The sequence below is a fragment of the Gavia stellata genome, chromosome 10 (genome assembly GCF_030936135.1).
Source record: "Gavia stellata isolate bGavSte3 chromosome 10, bGavSte3.hap2, whole genome shotgun sequence".
In the NCBI taxonomy this organism is placed as follows: domain Eukaryota; kingdom Metazoa; phylum Chordata; class Aves; order Gaviiformes; family Gaviidae; genus Gavia; species Gavia stellata.
In genome coordinates this window covers 6,896,953-6,919,411 of record NC_082603.1, presented here as the reverse complement: position 1 = coordinate 6,919,411, position 22,459 = coordinate 6,896,953, and the positions used below count along the sequence as shown (strand labels likewise).

General features: G+C 51.7%; 3 protein-coding genes across 3 annotated transcripts; 2 read left to right on the top strand and 1 right to left on the bottom strand.

Annotated features, from left to right (window-relative positions):
- LRRC52 (leucine rich repeat containing 52) lies at positions 1 to 4,171 on the top strand. The gene is made up of 2 exons (XM_009814250.2): positions 1 to 625; positions 3,930 to 4,171. Exons 1-2 carry the CDS (start codon positions 1 to 3, stop codon positions 4,169 to 4,171), a joined length of 867 nt encoding a protein of 288 aa, XP_009812552.2.
- Positions 4,172 to 5,498: 1,327 nt separating this feature from the next.
- On the top strand, positions 5,499 to 12,297 carry MGST3 (microsomal glutathione S-transferase 3). Its single transcript, XM_059822090.1, has 6 exons — positions 5,499 to 5,548; positions 8,446 to 8,569; positions 9,765 to 9,838; positions 10,526 to 10,583; positions 11,729 to 11,801; positions 12,063 to 12,297. Exons 2-6 carry the CDS (start codon positions 8,453 to 8,455, stop codon positions 12,170 to 12,172), a joined length of 432 nt encoding a protein of 143 aa, XP_059678073.1. The 5' UTR covers positions 5,499 to 5,548; positions 8,446 to 8,452; the 3' UTR covers positions 12,173 to 12,297.
- Positions 12,298 to 12,522: 225 nt separating this feature from the next.
- ALDH9A1 (aldehyde dehydrogenase 9 family member A1) lies at positions 12,523 to 21,598 on the bottom strand. The gene is made up of 11 exons (XM_059821746.1): positions 21,315 to 21,598; positions 20,477 to 20,622; positions 19,234 to 19,363; positions 18,782 to 18,916; positions 18,091 to 18,287; positions 17,111 to 17,251; positions 16,186 to 16,374; positions 15,047 to 15,134; positions 14,524 to 14,665; positions 13,849 to 13,961; positions 12,523 to 13,437 (listed from the first exon to the last, which is right to left on the bottom strand). Exons 1-11 carry the CDS (start codon positions 21,493 to 21,495, stop codon positions 13,343 to 13,345), a joined length of 1,557 nt encoding a protein of 518 aa, XP_059677729.1. The 5' UTR covers positions 21,496 to 21,598; the 3' UTR covers positions 12,523 to 13,342.
- Positions 21,599 to 22,459: the final 861 nt, after the last annotated feature.

Genomic DNA, 22,459 nt, shown 5'->3' with positions numbered 1-22,459 from the left:
ATGTCTCCTTCAGGTAGACCGCAGCCCCTGAGCCTCATGGTTCTTTTGGGAATGGGGATGGCATCAGAGAGGATCAACTGCCCGAGCAGGTGTAGCTGTCAGTACCTGGAAGTGAACTGCACAGGGCAGCAGTTGCAGGAGTTCCCTGCGGCCATCCCGCTGGACACCAGGCAGCTGATTCTGGCAGCAAACAATGTCTCGTACCTGCCGGCAGTGGAATTGAGCTTCTTGGCTGACTTGATCTATCTGGACTGCAGGAAGAACCTCTTGGGGAATGACCTGGATTTCACTTTCATTGGTGTGGCCAAGCTTGTCTATCTGGACCTCAGCTTCAACAACCTCACACAGGTCACCTTCAGCACCTTCTCACACCTCCGCAGCCTGGTGGTGCTGAAGATCTCAGACAATCCCAACCTTGCATCCATCGAGAAGGATGCTTTTGCTAACAACACCTGGCTGAGGCATCTGGATGTGAGCCGGACAGGCTTAACATTCCTGGACACCAGCACTGTCCAGGACCTACCCAACCTGAGGTTTCTGGGGCTCAGTGACAACCTGTGGCACTGCAACTGTTCCTTTTTGGACTTCATCACCTGGATGAAAGAGAGCAATGTTCATTTTCCAGGTGAGGGCTGTGTGAGCAGGACTTCTCCCTACTCCTGCAGATCTGTGTGGAATGGAGAGGGCCCTCTGTTCTCTTTCCCAAAACTTCAGGTTGCGGGGCTGTGCCACTGCATGTCGACTGTGTCTCCCATCTTCTGGTGTTGCACAAAACACGTATCGGAGCAGCTGGATTACACGTGCTCCACTCACAGAAAGTCACACTTGCTCACATCCTCAGGACGGTCAGGGAAATGTAGCCTGTAGCGAGGACATTGCTGCTGCTCTAAAACACCTGGCTCCAGCCTCAGGAGGTGTCCCTGTGCCTGCGAGTCACAGCACCCCGTGGCTGCAGTGCCAAGAACGAGGAGCCCAGCACAGCTCTGGGGAGATCTGTGCTGGGAAAGCTGCTGCTCTGAATTTCCTGCTTTGCCTCCATCTGCTCTGATCGTTTGGTGCTGCTGCCGCACCAGCATGTCCGTAACGATCAGTTAACCCGCCTCTCTCTGTGGAAGTGCTCTCCTGCCTCTGTTCTGTCCTGCTCAGGGCAGCCTCTCCAGCCCTGAGCTCTCCACCGTTTGGCCAGTGTCCCCTTCACCTCAAACACCTCCTGCTAGCCTCTTCCTGCACAACAGGCCTGGCCAGGCAGACCTCATTCCTGCAACCTCGACAGCAGTTCTGCTCAATGCTGAAAAGAAAGCCAGGTTGAAAGCCAGTCAGCTCCTCTTCTGCTCTCATCTCTCACTGACAGGGTCTCCAGGAAAAGTCTGGGTAGTGTGGAAGCCAGCAAGAGTTTAGCTGCTGGCATCTGTGGGGTTGTGATCATGCCCTGCTCCCTACCGACCCGGTTCCATACATGAATAGTGTACGCAATGCCCTTTGCCTTAAAAGCATGGCAGCTGTTGTGGTAGGACAGATAAAAACTACAAATCCTGCAACCTCCAGCTCTCGCAGAGCTCCTCAGCCCTCAGAGTGGGTACGTTTGACTGATTCACTGTATCAGACTGTGACCCAATGCTCAGAAGTCAGCAGTTTGCTGTTTCCGTGGGAGCTCTGCTTCAGGTCCCAGGTGAAATTTGATTGACAGAATGCAAGTCGTGCTGAGAAAAGTATCTGTATCCTTACAGCTGGGAGGCTCCATATGTTCCCACTCTTCCTGCAGCACCCCAGAGCAAATTGGCTGTTTTACTTTAGGTTGTCCAAAATAAGACATGTAGGTGCGATGCAGGTGAGCACGGAGTCCCATGGGCTGCAGCAGCACAGCACAGGTTGCTTCTGAATAAAAGCTGTTTCTTGGAAACAGGGTCTCCAAGACTTCTTCCCTTACCTCATCTGGGATCCCAAAATCAGCTGTTTCCCATCATATTGAGAGGTCCTACAACTGGGCCGTGGACACCGAATGTTCATGAGGCAGGATAATCACCCATTCCCTTTCCCAGAAAAAACACTGGTCCCAAGGGTAAAGCTTTGTTCTGCAGCTGCAGCACATGAACTTGATTTTCCAAACTGAAAAGGAACACAGCACAACACGTACTCATGAAGAAAGCTTGGGTTTCAGTAATGCAGGACACAGTGGTGAGAGAGAACTGCGAAAGAGGAATTGTTTGAGAAAGTCTGCCCATCGAATAAGGAAGGGGCACAAAAGAGCCCCAGGGGAGAAAAGGGAAGGACAAATGGAAGCTGGTGTTAGGACAAAACCGAATTAAGGACATCTCTGTGTCTTATTAGATGTACTAAGCTCCCTATAGACAGTATAGTTTTTTATTTTCCTCATACAGGTTACAGGCAGTTATGGAACAGTGTAAAAAAGTACCGTTCTTAACAGTAAGGCTGAAGATAACACACTGAACCCTGGAACAGGAAAATAAAGCTCACTGCAGGCAATTTGAGAGGGTAGGAGTAGGAAAGGCAGTGGCAGCAAAGACTGGAGGTATGAGTATGGATCCCTGCACCATGCTCCGGAAAATGGGAAAGCCAAAGAAACCAGGGAGCCGGCGGAGGCTGCTCCACTTCCCTGCTCTGTGTGCTGGCCAGATGCTGTGGGCGAGTCCGCGGGAGGCCGTGTGCCTCCCGGGACTGGTGTGAGGGCTGTGCAGAGCTTTCACGCTGCCGGTAAGTGTACACAGGCTGGACAACCTGTATCACAAACACCCGCCTGCCTTTAGGCGGGGAAAGGCATCTCCCTCTTCATCGGAACTAGGTGGCCCTAAACCAAGGGTTGTGACAGGAGCTGACAGCTCCAGTGCAAAAGGACATTGGGACAGAGCCCTGAAATCTGCTGCAAGCAGATCCCCATCCCGGCCTTTAAAAAGCCGCTGCTGCTTCACAGAACACCTTTGCACCAGCGTTTTGTGCTCAGCTGGATCTGTGCAGTCTAGGTGCTGACATGAAGTTGCTCAAATCTAGATGGATTTGGGTAATAGAGAGATAAAAGCTCTCCGGTTATATTCAGAACAATGAGAGATACCAGCATGAACAATCACTGCAGCTATATCACTCAGTAATATATGACATAATGTAACGTAATATAATATAAATCCCCTGTGACTTGCTCCTCTGCACCGCTCTCTTTCCCTCAGGACCATCCATCCAGTGCATCAAGCAGTGACCAGCCTGTGTCCGGCACGGTAACGGTGGCTGGCCCGGGGAGTTCAAAACCTGCAGGGGAAGGAGAGGGCTGTGGCTGCGGGCACACTGTGCTCCTACAGACACCAAAAGGAGATGGTGCTTTTTACCATGCTCAGCCTTCACTAACTTCAGAGGGAAAAGCCAACATCTGTTTTATCACCACATATATTACAATATGACAGGGTATAGTCGTTATTTCAGTGGAACTGAATCGTTGATGAGTTTCCTCTTCCTCTCTCACACAGCCGGTGAGGCTACGCCTAACTGCAAACCACTCGTTGTCAGACTTGACTCCCTGTGCACAAGCCTCATTATTCCAGCATAATTTAGGCTGTGTCACTTCAGAAGGTGTTTGAGATTAAAAAAACCAAACACAAGTGCACTTATATTAAAATAAAAGTGCTCCATCAGCGGAGACGAACAGTGCAGGTACAGCAGTTTGCCACAGTGGCGTAATCTGACAGGCAAGATTTTCCTATGGAGGCAACACCACAGAAATCATTCTGGCAACCTGGCAATTGTTCTTTGGTGGGGGTTTGCCTGTCTGATTTTACCTAAGCCAAGGAAGGGGAGGGGTGTGAAGTCTGTAGATATTTTTCAGGAGTTTAGCAAACTCCTCCATCATTTTTCTAGCAGGACTCCTGTTCACTAACGCTTAAGACACACGCAAAAGAGTCTTGCTTCTGCTTTTCCCTCTGCAGATGCTGACAACATCAGCTGCTACACCCCGGAAGGCCTGCGTGCCCTGAAAATGCCTGCAGTGGAGGCACAGCTCCACTTCAACTGCCTGACCCAGCTGTACAAGCAAGACTACATCTTTCTGTGTCTCATGGGCTTCTGCATGTTCTTCGCCGGCACCGTGGCAGCCTTCCTGGCTGGCGCCTGTGCCGTCATCTACAAAGTCCACACTTCAAACGGGGAGGAAGCAGACACAGTCACTTAGGATCAGCCCTACAAATCCTTCTGAACTCCGGTCATGGGAACCAAAGGCAGGCCCTTCCTGCCTGATTTCCCACATGACGTCCCACTTTTTTTTTAAGTGAAATAAAACTGAAAGAGAAGAAAGTCTCTGTGCTCCAGTTTCTCTCACTGTGCTGCCTCCACTTGTCTTTCTCCACTGGGACTCAGGACATGGGCAAAATATTCATTTGGGGGGGGCATGGGAAGCGTGTACAGTGCCAGGCATTTACACTGCTGCTCTACCATGAGACCGCAGAAGAGCAGGGTCATAGGGACTGGCTTGAAGAGGGACGATCTGAAATACGGGAGAGGCCCCAGCACTGTGCTGGGAGTTCACCAAGGCCTTTTTGACCAGAAAACCCAGCAGAGATTATCGGGAGCAGGCCAGATGGCTCGCTGGAGCCCCAGGGGATCCAAGGACTTTCTGCTGTGGAAAGGCAGGTACGTGAGTGAAGAGATTAAACCCAGGACTTCAGGGGCCTGGGCTCCCACTGAGTCCTGCTTTCTTCCCCGTTACACTGGTGACAGCAAATGACACCATCAGTCCCCCTGCGGCCGGACCCCCTGTACCTCCACCGGTTTATGAATGATTACAGAACTGTAAAGTCCACTTTCAGTTGTGTATCACATATCCCTGAAACTGGAATTTTTTGTAATGTGAAAAATATTGCTTACACACACTCCAAGTATTCTTGGAAACGGCTTGTGTTTCGATGCCTAAGTCCCAGGGTTGCATGTACAGACCAGAATAAAGGGAGATGTAAAGAAGATCCTTCGTATCACTCGTGCTGGTAATTGTCAAGAGAAGTATCTGCTTGCATGACCGAGTACAGCAGCTCCACGTGTGAAACACTGGCTTCTTCGTCTGACACTCGCAGGATCTGCTTAAATAAAAGGGAAAAGCAGGCAAAGATTTCAGCGAGCATGGTACAAATTACCGTACTCAGAGCCATTGAACTGTAGACTGTGAATCAAAGCTGCGATCTTTGTCTTAGGTATAATCGGTGTGACAAAAACGGTTAAGCGCGGACGCGGCGGTGCAGTCTGAGGGTATGTATGTGCTGGGGGCACACAGGCACAGCTGCTGGATGGGGCAGATGCCCCCTCAGCACCCCTCGCGGCGTGCTGGAAGACCCTGGCACGGCAACACCCCCTGCAGAGCCACGAATCCGTGCCACCGCCTCCCCGCCGCGGTCCGTCACCACCCCGCCCAGCCCCGCTCCGCCCCGCCGGCAGCGCGGGGGCGGCCGCCGCGGGGCCCCGCCCGCGGGCGGTGCCGGGGGCAGAGCCGGCCCCGGGCGCGGCCCCGCTCCCGGTTCAGTCCCGCATCGTGCTGGGCCGCTCCGCGCCGCGCCGGAGGGTGAGTGCGGGCGGGGGACCCCCAGATCCGCCCTCCGGGAGCGGGGGCCGGGGCCGAGGACGCGGCGGGGCGGGGGCACGGGCGGAGCGAGTGCTCCGAATGGATGCGTGTGCTGGTTATCCCGGTAGATGGTAAAGAAAATACGGCAAGCGCTGTGACCCTCCGGCCTGCCTTCCCCTTCGTCCCGCCGAGCGCGGGCTCCGGGGGAAAGGGCCTGCGGGGTGAGCGGGGCGCGGCGGGGCCCTGCCTGCACCCAGCACGCTCAGCCTGCTCGGGCAGAGCCTGACCCCGCAGGGCTTGCGGGGAGCGCTGCCTCTGGGGCTCAGCCTGCTCGGGCAGAGCCTGACCCCGCAGGGCTTGCGGGGAGCGCTGCCTCTGGGGCTCAGCCTGCTCGGGCAGAGCCTGACCCCGCAGGGCTTGCGGGGAGCGCTGCCTCTGGGGCTCAGCCTGCTCGGGCAGAGCCTGACCCCGCAGGGCTTGCGGGGAGCGCTGCCTCTGGGGCTCAGCCTGCGCGCTCAGGGGAGCAGAGGGGGCAAGAGGCTCTCCTGGCTTGAGAGCGAGCCCGAGCTTGTATCTGGTAGCCCAGTCAGAATCCGAGCGTGGGTCTGCACGAGGAGACTTTGCTGACTCATAATAACTGTAGCATTATGGCAAACTTGCTAAGAACCCTTATTCTGGCGTAAAAGCATTCCTGGGGAGCTCTTCTGCTGCAGCCCCCAGTCTGTGCTGTGTCATGCTCCAGAATCTCTTGGTCGTGTGGCTCCGGCCTGAAACATCGCTGCACGGAAGATACAAATTCAGTCTCGTACACCGCACCAGCGCTTGTCAGCAAAGTCCTTGCAGCTGCGGACAAAGGTTGCTGAAACGCATAAGGCACCAGAATCCGGAAACGGCCGCAAGGCGTGCAATCGGAGAGAGGCTGAAAGCCCTGTGGACTCCAAAGTGCTTTATGTGGCTCCAGATTACTAGAGCAAAGGCTCGCAGTAGAGTTTTATACCAGTACTGCAAGAGTAGCAGCTTTATAATACACCTGGCTTAATGCTTTGCTGTGACTGAATTGTGCTCTTTGCTGCTAAAATAACCCCCTAGATTATAATTTAGCACTGTGAAGATAAAATGCCTGGGCCTTGCTGGCAGGCGGGGGTTCTCCACCAACCTTGTAATTTGAAGGGGGAAGTGTAACCATCAACCTGCTCTACCGGGTGGGAAGGTGTTGCGTTTTCACTGTCTAATCTGTCAGGCCTTAACCTCTATTACATGTGGGTGCAGCTGACGTTTCTTAGTTACTTGAAGTTTTGAATGTTCATACTGATAATTGTTTACCAAACTTCATGTGGACAAAGCAAGCAGTTGTCCTCACCTTGCTCCATCAATAATAATCCCTTTGCAAATGAGAAATAAAACCCTCTGGTCCCTGAAGAGCCCTTCTGAGGGGTGCTGGCGCTGTTGCAATACGAAGGCTGTTTGCACTGGTTCTGTGATGCAGCTCATTTTCTCCTGCACTGACAGATTGTGTTGGTGGGACAGTGCAGGAGACACCAAAACCTTGCTACATCGTGGAAGCACTAGATGGAGATAGGCGTCAGCTGGGGTTTGGTTTGGAGAGGGAATCAGCTCAGTGCTGGAGAGAGGTCTCTGCGGTCTCCTGCTGTCATGTGTGACGCAGCACCGTCTTGGGTCACGCAGACAGATGACATCTGAGGTTTGGGATTGTGCGAGAGGACCAGTGCCAGATGATTGTGGGGAAGGGCCCTTCTGCTCACTTGCAGCCGGGGAGGGTGTTGGAGCGCTCGGGGTCGAGCACCTCCCAGCAGTGCAGGCTGACAGCAGGTCTGGCAGATGGGGAGCAGGAAAGAGGGAGAAGCATGCAACGCAGCCTTGCTGCGGGGCAGCATGGTGGAGGCTGCTGGATGCGCCTTCTGCTCCGTGCTTCCGTCTCAGGCCTGTGCGAGGAAGCGCAGAACCGTTGAAGGCAAACCACGCAGGCCCCGGTGGCTCCTGGCCGGCAGAGTTGCTTGTGCAGGTGTTGGTAAATGCCAGCAGCTGCGTGTTGCTGGGGACTGATCACTGACTTGTGACTCTGAGAGGGTTCCTTGAAGCTGCGGGGGTGAGCATCGCTCATCTTGCCAGTGCCTCTTTACTATTATTGCTATTGTTGTGGTGGGTTTTATTACTATTTTCTGTAAGGATGACCTTCAAACTAACCATTCATGTGGCTCAGCTCCTTTTAGCTCCAGGGATTTCTGAGCCAGTTCAAGTTTGTCTGCATTGTAATTCCCAGTTTACCTCTCATTCCCAGAGCTTGCCCAGTCTCCTGAGTTTGCTTGCACTCAGGACATCCCTCAGCAGGGAGTTCCACAGGTCTGTTTCCCACTGCATGAAAAAACACCCTCTCTTGGTTTGTTTTGAATCTGTTTCCTGACTTCATTTGGTGGCCCCTAGCTCTGGGGTTGGAAGTGGCTGTGAACAATTGATTTCCATCCATCTCCCATCTCTCCAGAGCATCCCTTCAGGCACAGCAGTATGTCAGCAAGGTCGTGGGACTTAGCCAGCCACAGCCAGAGCTGATGGGACCTACTGTTGGCTGTAGTCCTGCTCTGAGCCGGAGGCTGGACTAGCATCCTCCAGACACTGCTGCCCACCAAGTCTGTGATTTTAAGGCTTGCTTGACAGGAACTGAGCAAAGAGCCCTTGTTTTGTGCTGCTTAATACCCAGCAGGCACCAAAAGGTGAAAATTCCCCAACTCACCGTTTCTCCTTTCCTTCAGCCAGTCACCGTGCTGGGAGGTCTTGGGTTCACGCTCCGCAATTCTGCCACACAAACTTATCTGTATGTAGTGAGCTGCCACTTCTCCAGTCACACCCCGAAATAGTAATGGGCTCTCTTTTTCTGACAGCACCAAGATGGCTGTTCTCTCAAAGGAGTATGGCTACGTCATCCTGACGGGGGCTGCCAGCTTTGTCTTGGTCACGCACCTCGCGGTGAAAGTGGCCAAGGCCCGCAAGAAGTACAACGTGGAGGTGAGTGCTCAGGCTGAGGGAACAGGAAGGTCATAGCTGGTCTGCAGGGGATGTTTCAGACAAGCTAGGTGACACCTTGTTTATTTTTGGGTGACCTGTTGACACTTCCTGCCCCACCACACGGGTGCAGAAGGGATGGAGCTGCCATTCTAGCTCTCCAGACTGGAGCAGACAGCATGACAGAGCTTGGGGTTTGGCAGATCAGGTGCTTGGCACAAGGCTTTGAGCTCAGAAACACTGATGAGCAAGAAACCGCACAGCCCCTTTCCTTACAAAGGTGGCTGAAGCAGCGTTGGGCGCAAAGGGCGGTGGAACAAAAGTGGCAGGAGGGTTTCTCAAGCTCAGAGGGAGCACGTGAGCCCTCTCACAAGAAGTCTTTCAAAGTGACCTTCCTTTGGTGTCTATCAAGGAGCCCACAAGCCAGGCAGGGCTGTGAGCTGGGTGGGGGTGGCCGATTCTGTCCATGAGTCAGGGCAATGGCACGCAGGGGCTGCTGGGTCACTTGGCTCTGAGTGCAAACTCTCCTTTGCTCTTTCCCCACGTCACTCAGGGAAGTGACAAGCAGGAGTGGGCGCAAGGACAGCCCTGGGTGTGTGCTGCAGGCCCTGGGTGCATGTTTGGGTGACCCCACTCCTACTGCGTGAAGTCAGGATTATAGCAAACATGCCTAGTGCGTATGGTGCACGGAGTGCTGGATTTCAGGCTGGGAGAAGCCTCCGCAGCCAAGCGGCAGCTCAGGCTGGCTGCTCAGTTCTGCAGTGGTGAGGAAGGCAGTGTCCTCCCAGCCTGTTTCTGCGTGTTGGGCTGCTGCCAGCTCCCCAGAGGAGATATGGGGGCACATCCTCAGTGATGCTGCTTTGCTCTCCCCTCCAGAAAGATGGGATTTAAACAGGGAGGTTGCCCAGTACCTGGCTATCTTTTGTTCGAAGCAGGGCCAGCTCCAGGGTACCGTCATTTGCTCAGGGAGTTCAGGAACTGGCCTGGGGCAAGCAGCAATTTCAACAAAGCAGCTGTAGGCCACCAGGCAGGAGGCAGGCTTGAACTTGCCAGTGCAAGTCAGTTTTGAAAGCACCCATGCAGCTCAGGGCTCCCTGGGGAGAGGTGCTGCAGGGCATGCTCCTCGCTGCTGGAGAACAGGCTCCCGAGCCCAGACTGCGCTTATTCATGCTTTGCTGCTTGGTTTTTTTTTTGGCAGTATCCAACTATGTACAGCACAGACCCTGAACATGGGCGTGTTTTCAACTGCATCCAGCGCGCGCACCAGAACACGTGAGTACAATGTATGAATGCATACCTTGAAAATACACAGGGCTGTGGAGCAGGACCTACAGCTAGAGACTCCTGCTGCCAAGTGCTTGGGTTCAGGCTCAACGCTTGGGGAAAGCACATGGCTATGTAATGCTTAGCAGTAAGGCCGTGCTGGCTCCTTACCGTGCCTTAAACCATGAGATGGGGCTGTGAAACAGCCCCCTCTTCCCCAGTGCCCTGCTCTTTGCCTCCATGGGTGGATCTTAAGACACTAGAAATGCTGTTTCCAGAGGAGCCTGTCTGGAGGCTGCTGATTTGTTGTACTGCCCAGATCTCCCTGGGGAGAGGCTAATGTCAACCAGGCTGCAACAGTACATCAGAGGGGTGCTGGGAGGAACAACTCCTCCTGGATTAGGTGGTGTTCAGTATTTAGTATTTAGCAGTAGCCTAAGGCACAAAATGGAAGGAGTGGGCGGCCTTGGAGAGAGGCATAGATGGGGAGGAAGTCCCTAAAAGTCTGTGCATGCTCAGGTTCCCTCTTCTCTCCATCTGTGTCCACACCATCAAGCACAGCTCTCCTGAGCATGGAGACTCATGAGTCAGGCCCAACAGAGACCTTGGCAGGGGATGCTCGCAGCTTCTGCGTTTCTGGTTTCCTCTTTGTAAGCAACTTGAGCACAAACACAACCTCCTTCCTTTTATTTTCAGATTGGAAGTTTACCCTGCCTTCCTGTTCTTCTTAGCCACTGGTGGAGTCTACCACCCGGTAAGTGATGGTGCAGGTCTGCAGGCCTGAACTCTGCTCTTGCTCCCTGACTTGGGGAGTGTGGGGGGCAGGAGGCCAAGCTAGCCCCTCTGGAGGCAGCAGGCTGCTTCACTAGCCACATCACGCTTCACAGCTGTGCCCCTTCTGAAAATGTAGTGGTAGAAGGTCTTGTACAGGTGAACCACAAGTATTTAATAAACTTATTACTGCTGCTTCAGCTTTAGACCCCTTTCCTTCCCCTAAGGGTGCCTTGTTGGACAAACTGAAGCATTTGCAGCCTCCAGTCCATGAGCAGGAAGGGTCCCTCCAACTCTGCCTGGTTCTTCCAACCCCTGCAGGGTCCTGCTGGGCTTACAGTACTGCTACTGAGCAGCTGGTTGTGTGGAGGACAGGAACCCTCTTCCCCCCTTCTAAACACACTTTCGTGAAGAGTTGGTATGGTTAAGAGTAGATGGGGAACATGGTGATCTTCCCACTCACTTCTGCCACCAAAGGAGGTATGCGAAGGATCAAAACCAGCCTGGATTATTTTTAACTGAAAGATGTAGACAACTCATGAGGAGGCAGGCATGCGGAAGAGGCTCTTTCTTTGCCACCAATAGACAAATCAGGTCCTTCTTGAATATTCCTTTTCAGAGAGGGAAGGAAGGAGCATAAGCAAATCTGGCAAACTGGAGCCACGCTGCAGCAAGCTCTGAATTAAAAGGCAAGGCGGAAGTTTGTAACACCTGCAACAGGAAACCCTGTACACCTGCTGGAGGCAGTGGAGTGGGGCTTGGGGCAGCAGCTGCCTCCGAGATCCTGGCACATGGTCTAGCTCACTAATTGTACAGGGGTGAAATGAGATTCAGCACTTGCTGCCTGTGTAACTTAACCATTTCTTGCTTGGGAAGAGCTGTGCTGCAAAATAGCAAGGCTCTGCTTCCCCACAGGCATCACGAAAGTGATAACTCCTATACAAAACTCACCCTAGCATGCTGCATGAGTCACCAACCTCCACTGGGCTGACTCCCAGTTGTCCCAGCAAGGTCAGGACACATGCTGTAGTTAGTGGTTGCTTCTTTGAAGCAGGACTGCTGTAACAGGTAAGCACATGCAAGCAGCGAGTTCTGGAAACCTTTAATGCTTCTCCTTTTTTTTTCTAGCGGATTGCCACAGGGCTTGGTGTCACCTGGATCCTTGGGAGAATCCTTTATGCCTATGGCTACTACACAGGAGGTAGGTCTTTACCCTGCAGCACACAGCAGGTGCTTGGAAACTTAAGTCTCCTACAGTGGCCTCAGGGCTCTTTCCTCCAGCTCACATCAAGGAGGCAGCTGAAAGCTTCCTTCCAGTCAGGGTGTAGAGAAAACGGTGCAGGTCCACAGGCTGCTAACTTTGCAGTACACTTTTCCTACTGATAGGAAGAGCACTGATCTCCAGTTCCTGCTCCCTCTAATTTTCAGGATGCTGAACTGACAAAACATGTCTTTGTTCCAGATCCAAAAAACAGAAGGAGAGGGGCTATTGGTTCAGCTGCACTCATTGGACTGGTGGGCACAGGCGTGTATTCAGCTTGCCAGCACCTCGGCTGGATCTCCCAGGACTAACTGACCATCGTGATGGCTGCCTGGGAAACTAAAGGGATTTTTGTTTTCTTTTCTTTCGGAACATTTCATTTCCTGTTTTGTTTTTTCCCCCCTCAATTTAATAAAATGAAGTTGTAAATTCTGTATTTTCATTCTAAATTTATAGAGAGCTTTCTTAAGAAGTTTTGCAGAACACTAGAACAACTCCGGTTTTGTAGAACTACAGAAATCTGCCTGTCACGCAGAGATGGTCTAGCTTTTATGATTTTGGTGACCAAAAAGCCATCTTGCAATCCCATACAGCAACAGCCCTGCTCTCTATCAGACTACATTTCTGAACACCTCAATTCATGTCACTCTCCAATAAGATGTTCCAAACAGAATTAATATTTATTTGATTGCTAAAAAAAGATGTAGGCAAACATTTGAAATTCTTGCATCGTGTTTATAAAGAACAGTAGGCCTATAGGAGGGAAGTCAAATAGCTTTCACTTAAGATAGGCAGCACTCTATCCTATGCTGCAACTTGCTACCACTTGTAGTTGTGCTCCATACTCTGTGCATGGAGATAATTCTCAGGGCCATGCCTGTCCCAGGCAGCATCAGCTCACCATCCCTGCAATATTTTGTCTTGGAAGTGAGGTACAGATAGATAGAAAAAATAAAATTTGTGTTTAAAAGGCCAGAAGGGAAAAAAATAATCCTACCCTTAAGGCTTTTATGTAGTCCGAGAATAGACAGAACGTATAGCTCCAGAATATCAGTATGTCCAAGAGTTTATACGCACACTGACTAGGGTCATACCTGTTAAGAAGGCCAACCGAAGTTGACTGAGGGTGAAAAACAATGGGGTTCAAGGCTCACAGCAGGGAAAGCAGCCTGGCCTGGGCCTCTGCCACTGACAAGCCTCTGGTAACAACTATGTAGCTGCACATGGTGCTGCTGAAAGCCATATTGCTACCTCCTACTCCAAGGTTCTCATCTTCCACCAGATAGGACAGAGCAGGCACACAGGTTGAGCCCTGCATGTACATTCTGCCTTGCAGGAGCAGTGTGGCTAAATGCTGCTCCAGCTACGCTCCCCCCTGGACACTTATAATTTTAGAGCACTTTATTGCCGTGTAAATGATCCACATCTCTGGCTGACAGGCAAGAACTGGCTGATGCTCCCTTGAGCAGGCCCCAGGGCCACTAAAACACAGATTCCACATCACCCATCTCCACACAGACAGTCTTCAGCTGCGAGTAGTACTCGATGGCTGCCCGCCCATTCTCTCTGCCAAATCCTGCAGGGACAAGCCAGAAGTGAGAAGACAGCTCTAAGCAGTACCAGGTACCACTCATACCCCCCGTAACTGGCAGATAGTCATACCAGGGAGAATACAAGCCACACGCTCAGTGCAAGTGCCACCTCATGGTAGCACTTCTAATCAAGCCCAGAGTAATAACTGGATGAGCTCAGCTGCAAGCAAGGCCATGCATATTAAAGCTCACCTCCTTGCTTTCTCAGTACAAAGCTGCAATCCATGCCCCAGCTTCCCTTTCAGCTCCCAGTGTGGCATTCACTTCTTAGAGGCACAGCAAAGTGCCCTGCTGCCCCAGCAACAGAACACTCGCGTACACCATCAGAGAAATAGGCTCATCCTCACCCCTGTGTGCAGGAGGGCCGAGCCCAGGGGAGGCCAAACAGAGCTCACCTGATGCCTTGTATCCTCCGAAAGGCAGCTCCACAGGGCTGATGTTGTAGTTGTTAATGAAACACATCCCAGCCTTGAGAGCAGCCACTACTCTGTGAGCCTTCTGAATATCCCTGCAGGAAAAGGGCAATTCAGCTGGATCCCTTCCCATTCATCCCCTCCTCCCCTGCCAGCTAACATCCTACTAGAGAAAGGCGAGCAGGTCGCAGTGGTTTTTTGGAACCCAACCTGCCCTACTCTGTCTCTGCCTGCTCAAAGGATGTAGCACCTATTCCCAAGGACACTCAAAACTGCATTTGATTTGAGAGGGCAGGACAAGGACACCAGCAAAGCAGACTGCGGCAAGCAGCCAACAGCCATCTTTGCGTGCTTTCAGCAGCATGGCAGGCTCCTGGTGCACGTCTCCTGGAGATGCAAGAAGGCAGGCAGCAGGCCAAGCCCAGGCTGGAAGGAGTCTGAAGGACAGCTGGGCCCACCTAACCCCTCAGGAGAAACTAGGAGATGTGCAGTCATGTACAAAGTTCCCTTTTGGCAATCCCTTGCTCCAGCTTTTCTGGAAGAGGATATCTATGCCCATGCCTGGCAGCGCAAGAGGAGCATCCAGCTGCTGCAGAATTTCCCTTCTCCTCCCCTCCCTAGACCGCTTTCCACACTAGCCACGTTACCCAGTCATACCTGGTGAAGACACCCCCTGCCAGGCCGAATTTGGTGTTGTTGGCTCTCTCCACAACCTCCTCCTCCGTGTCAAACGGCAGAATGGACATGACAGGCCCGAAGATCTCTTCCTTCACACATGTCATATCATCTGTGCAGTTCCCTGGAAGCATGACAGAGCACACAAGCTTCAGGAGAAAGAGTTAGCAGAACAGCCTGTGAATTCAGCCACCCACGCAGCCTTCAAGACAGCACTCGGCACTGCACGCCCCCCCCCAGCTTGGCTAGCAGAGGAGCAAGTCCCACGCTGCATCTCAAGGCAGCAAAGGCACTAACTGCAATGTGTCCTGTCAGAGCCTCCAACAGCAGATTTCTCTGGACGCAGTTCCTAGGTGCCTCAGCTCCCTCTAGTACACCCATACCAGTGCCTGTCCACACTGTGGATGTACACAGAGACAGGTTATGCTGAACACAGCTTTCTCTAGAAGAAACTCAGCAGCATCCATGTAGAACACCGCAGTACCATGAATAGGAAGGATCATACCTAACACACAGGGTCGCATGTAATAGCCATTCTTCAGCTTTGGGTCATCTGGCACATACAGGTCCCCACCACACAGCACCACTGCCCCCTGAAAAAGAGCCAAGCACAAGGTAGGCAGGCACATCCAAGGGCATCCTGCCCAGCTGCTGTAGCTCTGGCTGGCTGATACTCCCTGCTGGATTTACAGTCCTGTCAGACAAACCATGCCTGTGACCTCCCTGGTCTCTCTCCAGGTCAGAACTGCTGACAGAGCATCAATGACAGATCAGGGTCAGGGGGTGAGACCCATCCTAAAAGTCCAAACAATGCTGATTTGTGGTGCAAGTGCCACAGGAGACAGTGTAGGTTGGAGGGAAGCAACTACAACTAGGAGCAGATCCTCAGTTGGCATCACATTAACTTCCGCATCTTCACATGGTGTGAATTCCCTCATTGGTGAGTCAGCCAGTCCCTTAGCACACCATCTGGCAAGAAACACCTACCTCCATCAAATGCCCCACTTTAGAGATGGGGATTTCTCCTCTCCTTCCACATCCATCTTCCTGTTTCCAAGTCCTCACCTAGCCCTCCTGGCTTTCACTCACACTTCCCCTTCTGCAGCCCATCCCCAAATTGGCTACACCTAGTCATGTATCTAATGCTGACATTTAAAACATCTTTACAGTTTACAATAAAACCTGGAGAAAAAACAAAAAAGCCTGGGTAGATCTTACTGCTGTTACAAATTGTTTCCAGCAGCCTGTAAATTTGGCCTTTGATCCTTAGTAAGCTCTTTCTGCAAACAAGAAGACTGGAACCCAAATGAGAGAACATCCAAACGTGCAAGGTCTCACCACAACTTATAAAAAAGAAACCAGCCCAAATGTAGGGATTCTCCCATTTTACACACTGCCATGCTGAGTATCTCACAACCTCTAAAACTTGGCAACATCAGGATATGAAAAGCCTTCAATGCTGATTCAGTGACATGTACTGGGTTACTTTTAACCTAGTGGCCCAAGACACCTATCAAGTAATTCAACCACAACAAAGAAACAGCTTAACTGGGAAGGCACGGGGCAGGAAAGCAGCTGCCGGCCTGTTTGTTTACCAAAAAAGAGACATTTCAGGGCAGTCACAAGGCAGCATCACAATCTCACCTGCTCTTTCGCCTGCTTGATAAAGCCCTGGACACGATCCAGGTGGGGCCGGTTGATGAGGGCTCCCATCCGTGTGTCTTCCAGAAGCGGATCTCCAACTTTAATTTTCTGGGTGCGTTTCACCACCTCCTTTGTGAAGACATCCAGTATCTTCCTCTCCACAAACACCCGGGTACCATTGCAGCACACCTGGGATACAGGACAGACTGCTCAGAATAAGGCACACAGCACTCCGCAGTCCTTCCCTGCTTAGGTCCTGCTACAGAGGCTCTCAGAAAAGCCCCTCCACAGCTTCTAAAAGAGCTAACTTGTCCCTAGGGACAAAGACGACTAGATTACCCTGCTGCTCATGACTGCCCTGAACAGTCCATGCTGGACATAGTGGTACTGATGCCACCAGGTGGCAAAAACGCATCAAGTCACCAGCAGGAGAACTTTTCAGTTCTTTTGAGTTCCCAGGGATGACCCCAGTAAGCCAATTTGCCAGCAGGATTACACAAAACCTGCAACACATGTGGAGATCCCCAGTTTGGGACAGACAGACCCTCACAGGACTGTGGCTCAGCACACCAGACTGGAACCTGCTGCCCCTCCAGAGGAAATCAGCACAGCTTCTTCTGACCTCTGTGTGCCTGACTGGCGCTCAGGGCACAGGAGCAGCTGCTGAGCTGGATACCAGGTGCTAGAGAGGCTCCACTTCTGGGAAGGACAGGGCATTGGCTAAGGCATGCTCTGCTGGGACGCCCTTGCACGAGCCAGGGCAGGGCGTCCCTTCTGATCCCTTGTGACACTGCACAGGGAAATGCATGGTGAGATGGGAGCTTCAGTGCATCCCTCATCATGCAAGGTCACAGGCTCTGCCACCCAGTTCCCAAACCATTCCGCCACACTGCAGAGGACTGCTCCTGCCCCACCAGACACACACCTCACCCTGTGTCAGGAAGTTGGCCATGAGGGCTCCGTTCACAGCATTCTCCAGGGCACAGTCCGAAAAGATGATAAGAGGGGATTTGCCCCCCAGTTCCAGGGTGACTGGTTTGATCCCTTTAGCTGCCATCTCCATTATCTGTCAGAAACAAGGACAGAAGAGACAAGTCACCCACTGCCAAAGGGGAGGCTGGTGGAGAGAGGCAAGAGACACCCAAGGGGAGAGTTCCCCCAGGGCCCTTCACCAACAACAGAAGCAGCACAAAGGACAAGGTGGGTTTCCTAGATGTATTTAGCTCAGACTGAGGACAGCCTCAGAGGGTTTGGTTTTTTTAAAGATAAAAGCAAGAAAACCTGAGGAGTCATTTGCAGGAAGTCTCGTGCTCAGTGTAAGCCCAGAAGACAGCTGTAACTGCATCTGTGTCACTGCACCCCACAGGTACATGCATGTAAGGAGTGTTCAAGGAGCAACATTTCCCCTCTTTCAAATCAGACATCTATTTTTACAAATCTTTTTAGGGACTTTTAACTTCTTGAAGAATAAATTGAGGGTAAGAAATTCAGAGAAACTAACCTCTTGCCTGAAAACAGGAGGTTGTATGCAGCTAAACCAAACTATTACTGCCAGAAATGCTCACGCATTTTCCCAGTGCTACTCTGTTTTACGTACCCTCCTCCCCACACAGATACCCACTTTAGCAGCTCAGAGACTTCACTGCAACCAGGGGCTAAACATGTGAAGATGAAAAGGGGCTCCTCTGAAAGGACTGAGTGCCCAAGCCCATGCCCAGTGGGCTAACAAGAGCCCCAGCATAACCCTGTACGTGCAAGCTCCTGCTCAGACCCAAAAATGCCAACTCGCACCCCATCTTTACAAGCCTCATGCACAAAAGCTCAAGGAGGTATCGACGTCCACAGCACACCAGGAAGGGTGGCACTACAGACCCCTCATGTCCCTGAGTGAGAAGGTGTCTCTACCTTGATGCCAGTTGGCACACTGCCAGTGAAAGAGATTTTGGCCACATCTGGGTGATGACAGAGGAACTGGCCTGTGGCCACTCCACCCTGCACCACGTTGAAGAGCCCCTTGGGCACGCCAGCCTCTGTGAAGATCTCTGCCAACCTCACCACCGAAATGGGGGTGAAGGGAGAGGGCTTGAAAACCATCGCATTGCCTAGAGGAACCCAGAGAGAGGCAAGGTGGGGTTAACAGCCACACTGCTTTAGGGAAAAGAACAACAAACAAACAAACCACCCCACACAATGAGTTTGTCTCAACAGATCCCAGAAGATCCCCCCCAAGAAAGGGGAAAACAGTTTCAGCTGAACACTGCAAACAGTGAAAGGGAGGAACTGCACCTTCCTGCTGGGAAGGGCTGGGGGAGATAGGGCTGCTGGTCCTGCACTGCAGATGTTTCCAGAGACCTTCCTCATCTGGTACAAAGCCAAGGAATCAGCCTTTTTCCTGACGCGTTCCTGCCCTCTTAGCATCTGCTGTGTTCCCGCTTCCATTTCCTTTCCCTTCCTGCCAGAGTAACAGCCTGAAGGTTCTGCTAATCCTTCAACACCTCCTTCAAGGTAATCCTAGACTTTGTCCCCCAAATCACTCTCCCCCACAGGATCATTTGGCTTCAAAGAGAAGCTTGTGCAGGCAAAGTGCCTCCATTACCACAAGCCAAGGCTGGGGCAGACTTCCAGCAGGCAATCTGGAAAGGGTAATTCCAGGCTCCAATCCCAACACACACCCCAAGGGGCTCTCTCCGAGTGTACCCAAAAGATCCTCCAGGAAGCTGGATGTGTTCACCTGCAAAGAAGAAAAACAGCCAGAAGGTAGAGAAGAGCAAAGCCCCCTCCTGTCTTATCAGAGCCTCAGGGGCAAATCTCGCATTGATTGGGAACAAGAGTCACATGGCTTTTACCCCAGCAAGCTCACAGAAGGTGCCCACAGAGCGTGACAGCATTAGGTAGAGATCTCTGAAAATCCTTCCAAGATCTTCAGAAAAAGGAGTAGTCCATCTCTTAGAGAAATCAACAGCAAAGATGGTCTTGTGCCATAGAAATTACCAGGGAACACAAGTGGCAGGGCAGAGAGTAAAGGGCAAACTCCAGTAATGTTCTCACCAGCTAGAGATCCTGCCAGTCCTGCGTAATACTCCAGGCACTGCCAGGATATGTCGATGTCCACTCTGGCTTCAAAAATGGATTTCCCATTGTTGACAGTTTCCAAGGTGGCAATTTCTTCTCTCTGCTCCTGTGAGAGGCACAGGACAGTGGCAACATGTTAGAGAAGCCTGTAGTAGAACTCCACAAGGAGATAACCGCTTCCCAAGTGTGCAAGTCCCAAACGAGGCTCTGCCATCAGTAAGCCAGGCTCTGCCATGAGAAGTTGTCACCTCTAAAAGGTACAGTCCCAATTGCTATTTATCAATTTCCCAGTGGCGACTGATCGCAGGGGAACATCAAACAGACAGCTGCTAGAGTCCACTGCCGGTCCAGTCTTGCTTAACATCCCTGTTTATCTAAAAGATGAGCAAACTTGAACAGACAAGCTGCTCGTAAACAATTATTAGAATTCACAGAACTAAACCGGGAGGAACAGCGAACAGCAAGATCAACATGGAACCAGAGAACTTGGTGAAGGACGGACAAAGCAATGCAGCTGGGAAGTGTCCTTTAACAGACCATCTCCCAGGCAGAATAATTGCTGTGGAAGTCCGGCGAAAGCAGAGGTTTGGCAGAAAGAAAACAGTTTTCTCATCACATATACACACTGGGGAAAGAAGGTCTGGTTTCTTACAGATCTGTGCCTCGATGGGGATTAACTTCGATGTCCAAGAACACGTTATCTCACAAAGCAGTTTGTGATAAAGCTAACTTATTTGTATCCTCTCCCATGTGTATTATCTGTTGCCTAAGATAAAAACCAGCATTCCTACATTTTTTTATTGCTAAAACAAGACACACTCCAGTCATGTGACAACAGCGTCTGTGTCAAGCTGAAAGTTCAACAGTGTGCCAGTTACGCAATTTCAGCTTTGAAATCATGTGCAGTGAAGCTTAATCTTTGGACTTGTGAAAAGAAGTATGAGCCCTACAAGATCTTGACTGGATGGCTTTGGTTTTATGTCTTCTAACAGAATTAAGCAAAGAAGGTACGCACTGGCCTTGAATAAAGTGATAAGACCAAAGCCCCGCCCAAGGCAACCTACTGTCTCTTCTGGTCAAAGGTTGGTTTTAACTCCTACGTTCCTCATGGAGCTCTGAAAGTCCTGCAGGAAGCCCCCAACAGCCACATTAACCCAGAAGAAAGCTCGGAGACAGAACCACCCCTCTCCAAAAGAGGAGGTGAGCTCCCACAACATACCCGAATAATTCTGGCAGCCTCCAACAGCACCCTGCTCCGCTCCATGCCAGACATCTGACTCCATATTTTAAAGGCAGCCTTTGCACTCTGCACAGCCAGATCGACCTCCTTCTCCCCAGAGCAGAGCAGCTTGCTTATCACCCGACCTAGGCACATTTTAAACAGGAAATAAATAAGATGGAAATCTCAGAAAAGGGGCACAAAAGAATATGGTTTATCTTTCATCAAACCCCAAAGATTTCAGTCCAGCCACCCATACCAGGCTACAGAATTTCACACTATGGTTCCCACTGATTTGTAATTGGCTATAGAAGAGGTGCTGCAATTCAGCTGGTCTGAGTTAAAAGAACTGCCATTCTCCACAGTCATGTCCTAGTTACTAATTAGCTCCTATTGTCAGAAAATTCCTCTGTTTCCCACTGGAGTTTGTTATACTTCTTCCACCAGCTTCAGGACTCTGTTTCACATTCCTCAGCATAGTTAAACACTCTCTTTCTTGAAGTGATTCTGCTGAAACCGAGGTACCTCCAATTAAACCAAACATTAATTTTAGAAATGTTTAAATCACGTCCTTTGCCAAGATCAGGCACCACTCGATTTTTTTGTTTGACTGAGAGCTGATCTCTGCTAAAACGTCAGATGAGGGACCGGCACTGCAGGAAGCAAAACGCAGCCACCAAAGCACCACCCGCCCCGGTGGCATCCGATGCGGGCAGCTGGGAGAAGCCGAAGGCGCCCGGCCCTTGCAGGCAAGTAACAAGGAGGCAACTCCGGGGCACCGGCCCCGCGCCTCAGCGCAGCCTTAACCCCCCACCCCGAGCAGGCAGCGGGGCGGTACCTGTGGCCGGCTCATACACCTCCTCGGCCTGGCCGCCGTCGACGGGCTGAACGCGGGAGCCCGCCCGGTAGTTGAGGGGCTGGTGGATGGTGACGGTGCCGGTAACGCTGCTCATAGCGAGGCTGGGACGGAAGGCGCAGAGCCGGGGCAGGAGGTTCGGCAACCGGGACCGCGCCAGCATCGGCTGGGCCGTTGGGAGGGGTGGAAGCGGTGGGATGGGGAAAGCCCACGGGAGACGCGCGTGTTCCCCGTGGGAGACGGCCTCCACCGGGGCCGTTACCTCAGGGCCGCGGGTTCCGCCCCACCCCGGCGGGCACGCGCATGCGTGCCCGCCGGGGTGAGGCGGAACCCGCGGCCCTGCCCAGTGCGCGGGCTCCCCCTGGCGGCTCGGCGGTAGTACCTCCCACCCCACCCAGGGAGGGGACAAGGAATCTTTAAGAGTTTTGGCGAATTGTCTTCCTCTTTTTCATTTTTCCACTCCCTTTCGTAGATTCTTAGAATTCAGACCTTTTAGTGGCTGAGGTTAGGAAAGCTGTTCTCCTCCCTTTGTTACAATGACTAACAAGCCCCAGGGAACTACTGTATCACACAAATGACAGCATCAGTATGCGCTAGATGCTTTCCTTTCCCCGCCAAATATTTGTTTTTGAGAGGCAGAGCATTGAAGAGAGGTTCCACACTCACAATTTATCTTCAAATAATCCTATAAAGTACCCCACACTTACTCGTGAGAATTAATCCAGTTTTTAGTATTTAACATGGTATTGCCATAAGACCTTTCAGATTTATCCCCTTGCCGTGCAATCTAGTCAAAAACTCCCAGTGAGAGGTACCGCGTGATAAACCTTTAGTCACAGAAGCAAGAAATCAATAACCCCCAGGGGTAGTGCCTGCTTCAGGAAAACTGTCAGCCTAACTTGAGCAGCAGCAAGATTTATTCACCCTTTTTAAAGAAGGTGAGCAGGTTCCAGCCAACACTGATCCACACAGTGCTTTGGTGAAGCAGAAGACAGTGTAGAGAGCTTCCGGGCCTAAGAAGGCCTTTTAAGATGCAGACTGATCATCAGTCTGTTTGGCAGTAAACTAAGGAGCACAAACAAAAACGCTGCTGTCATAACCACTCAGGCAATAAAGGGTTCAGTTGC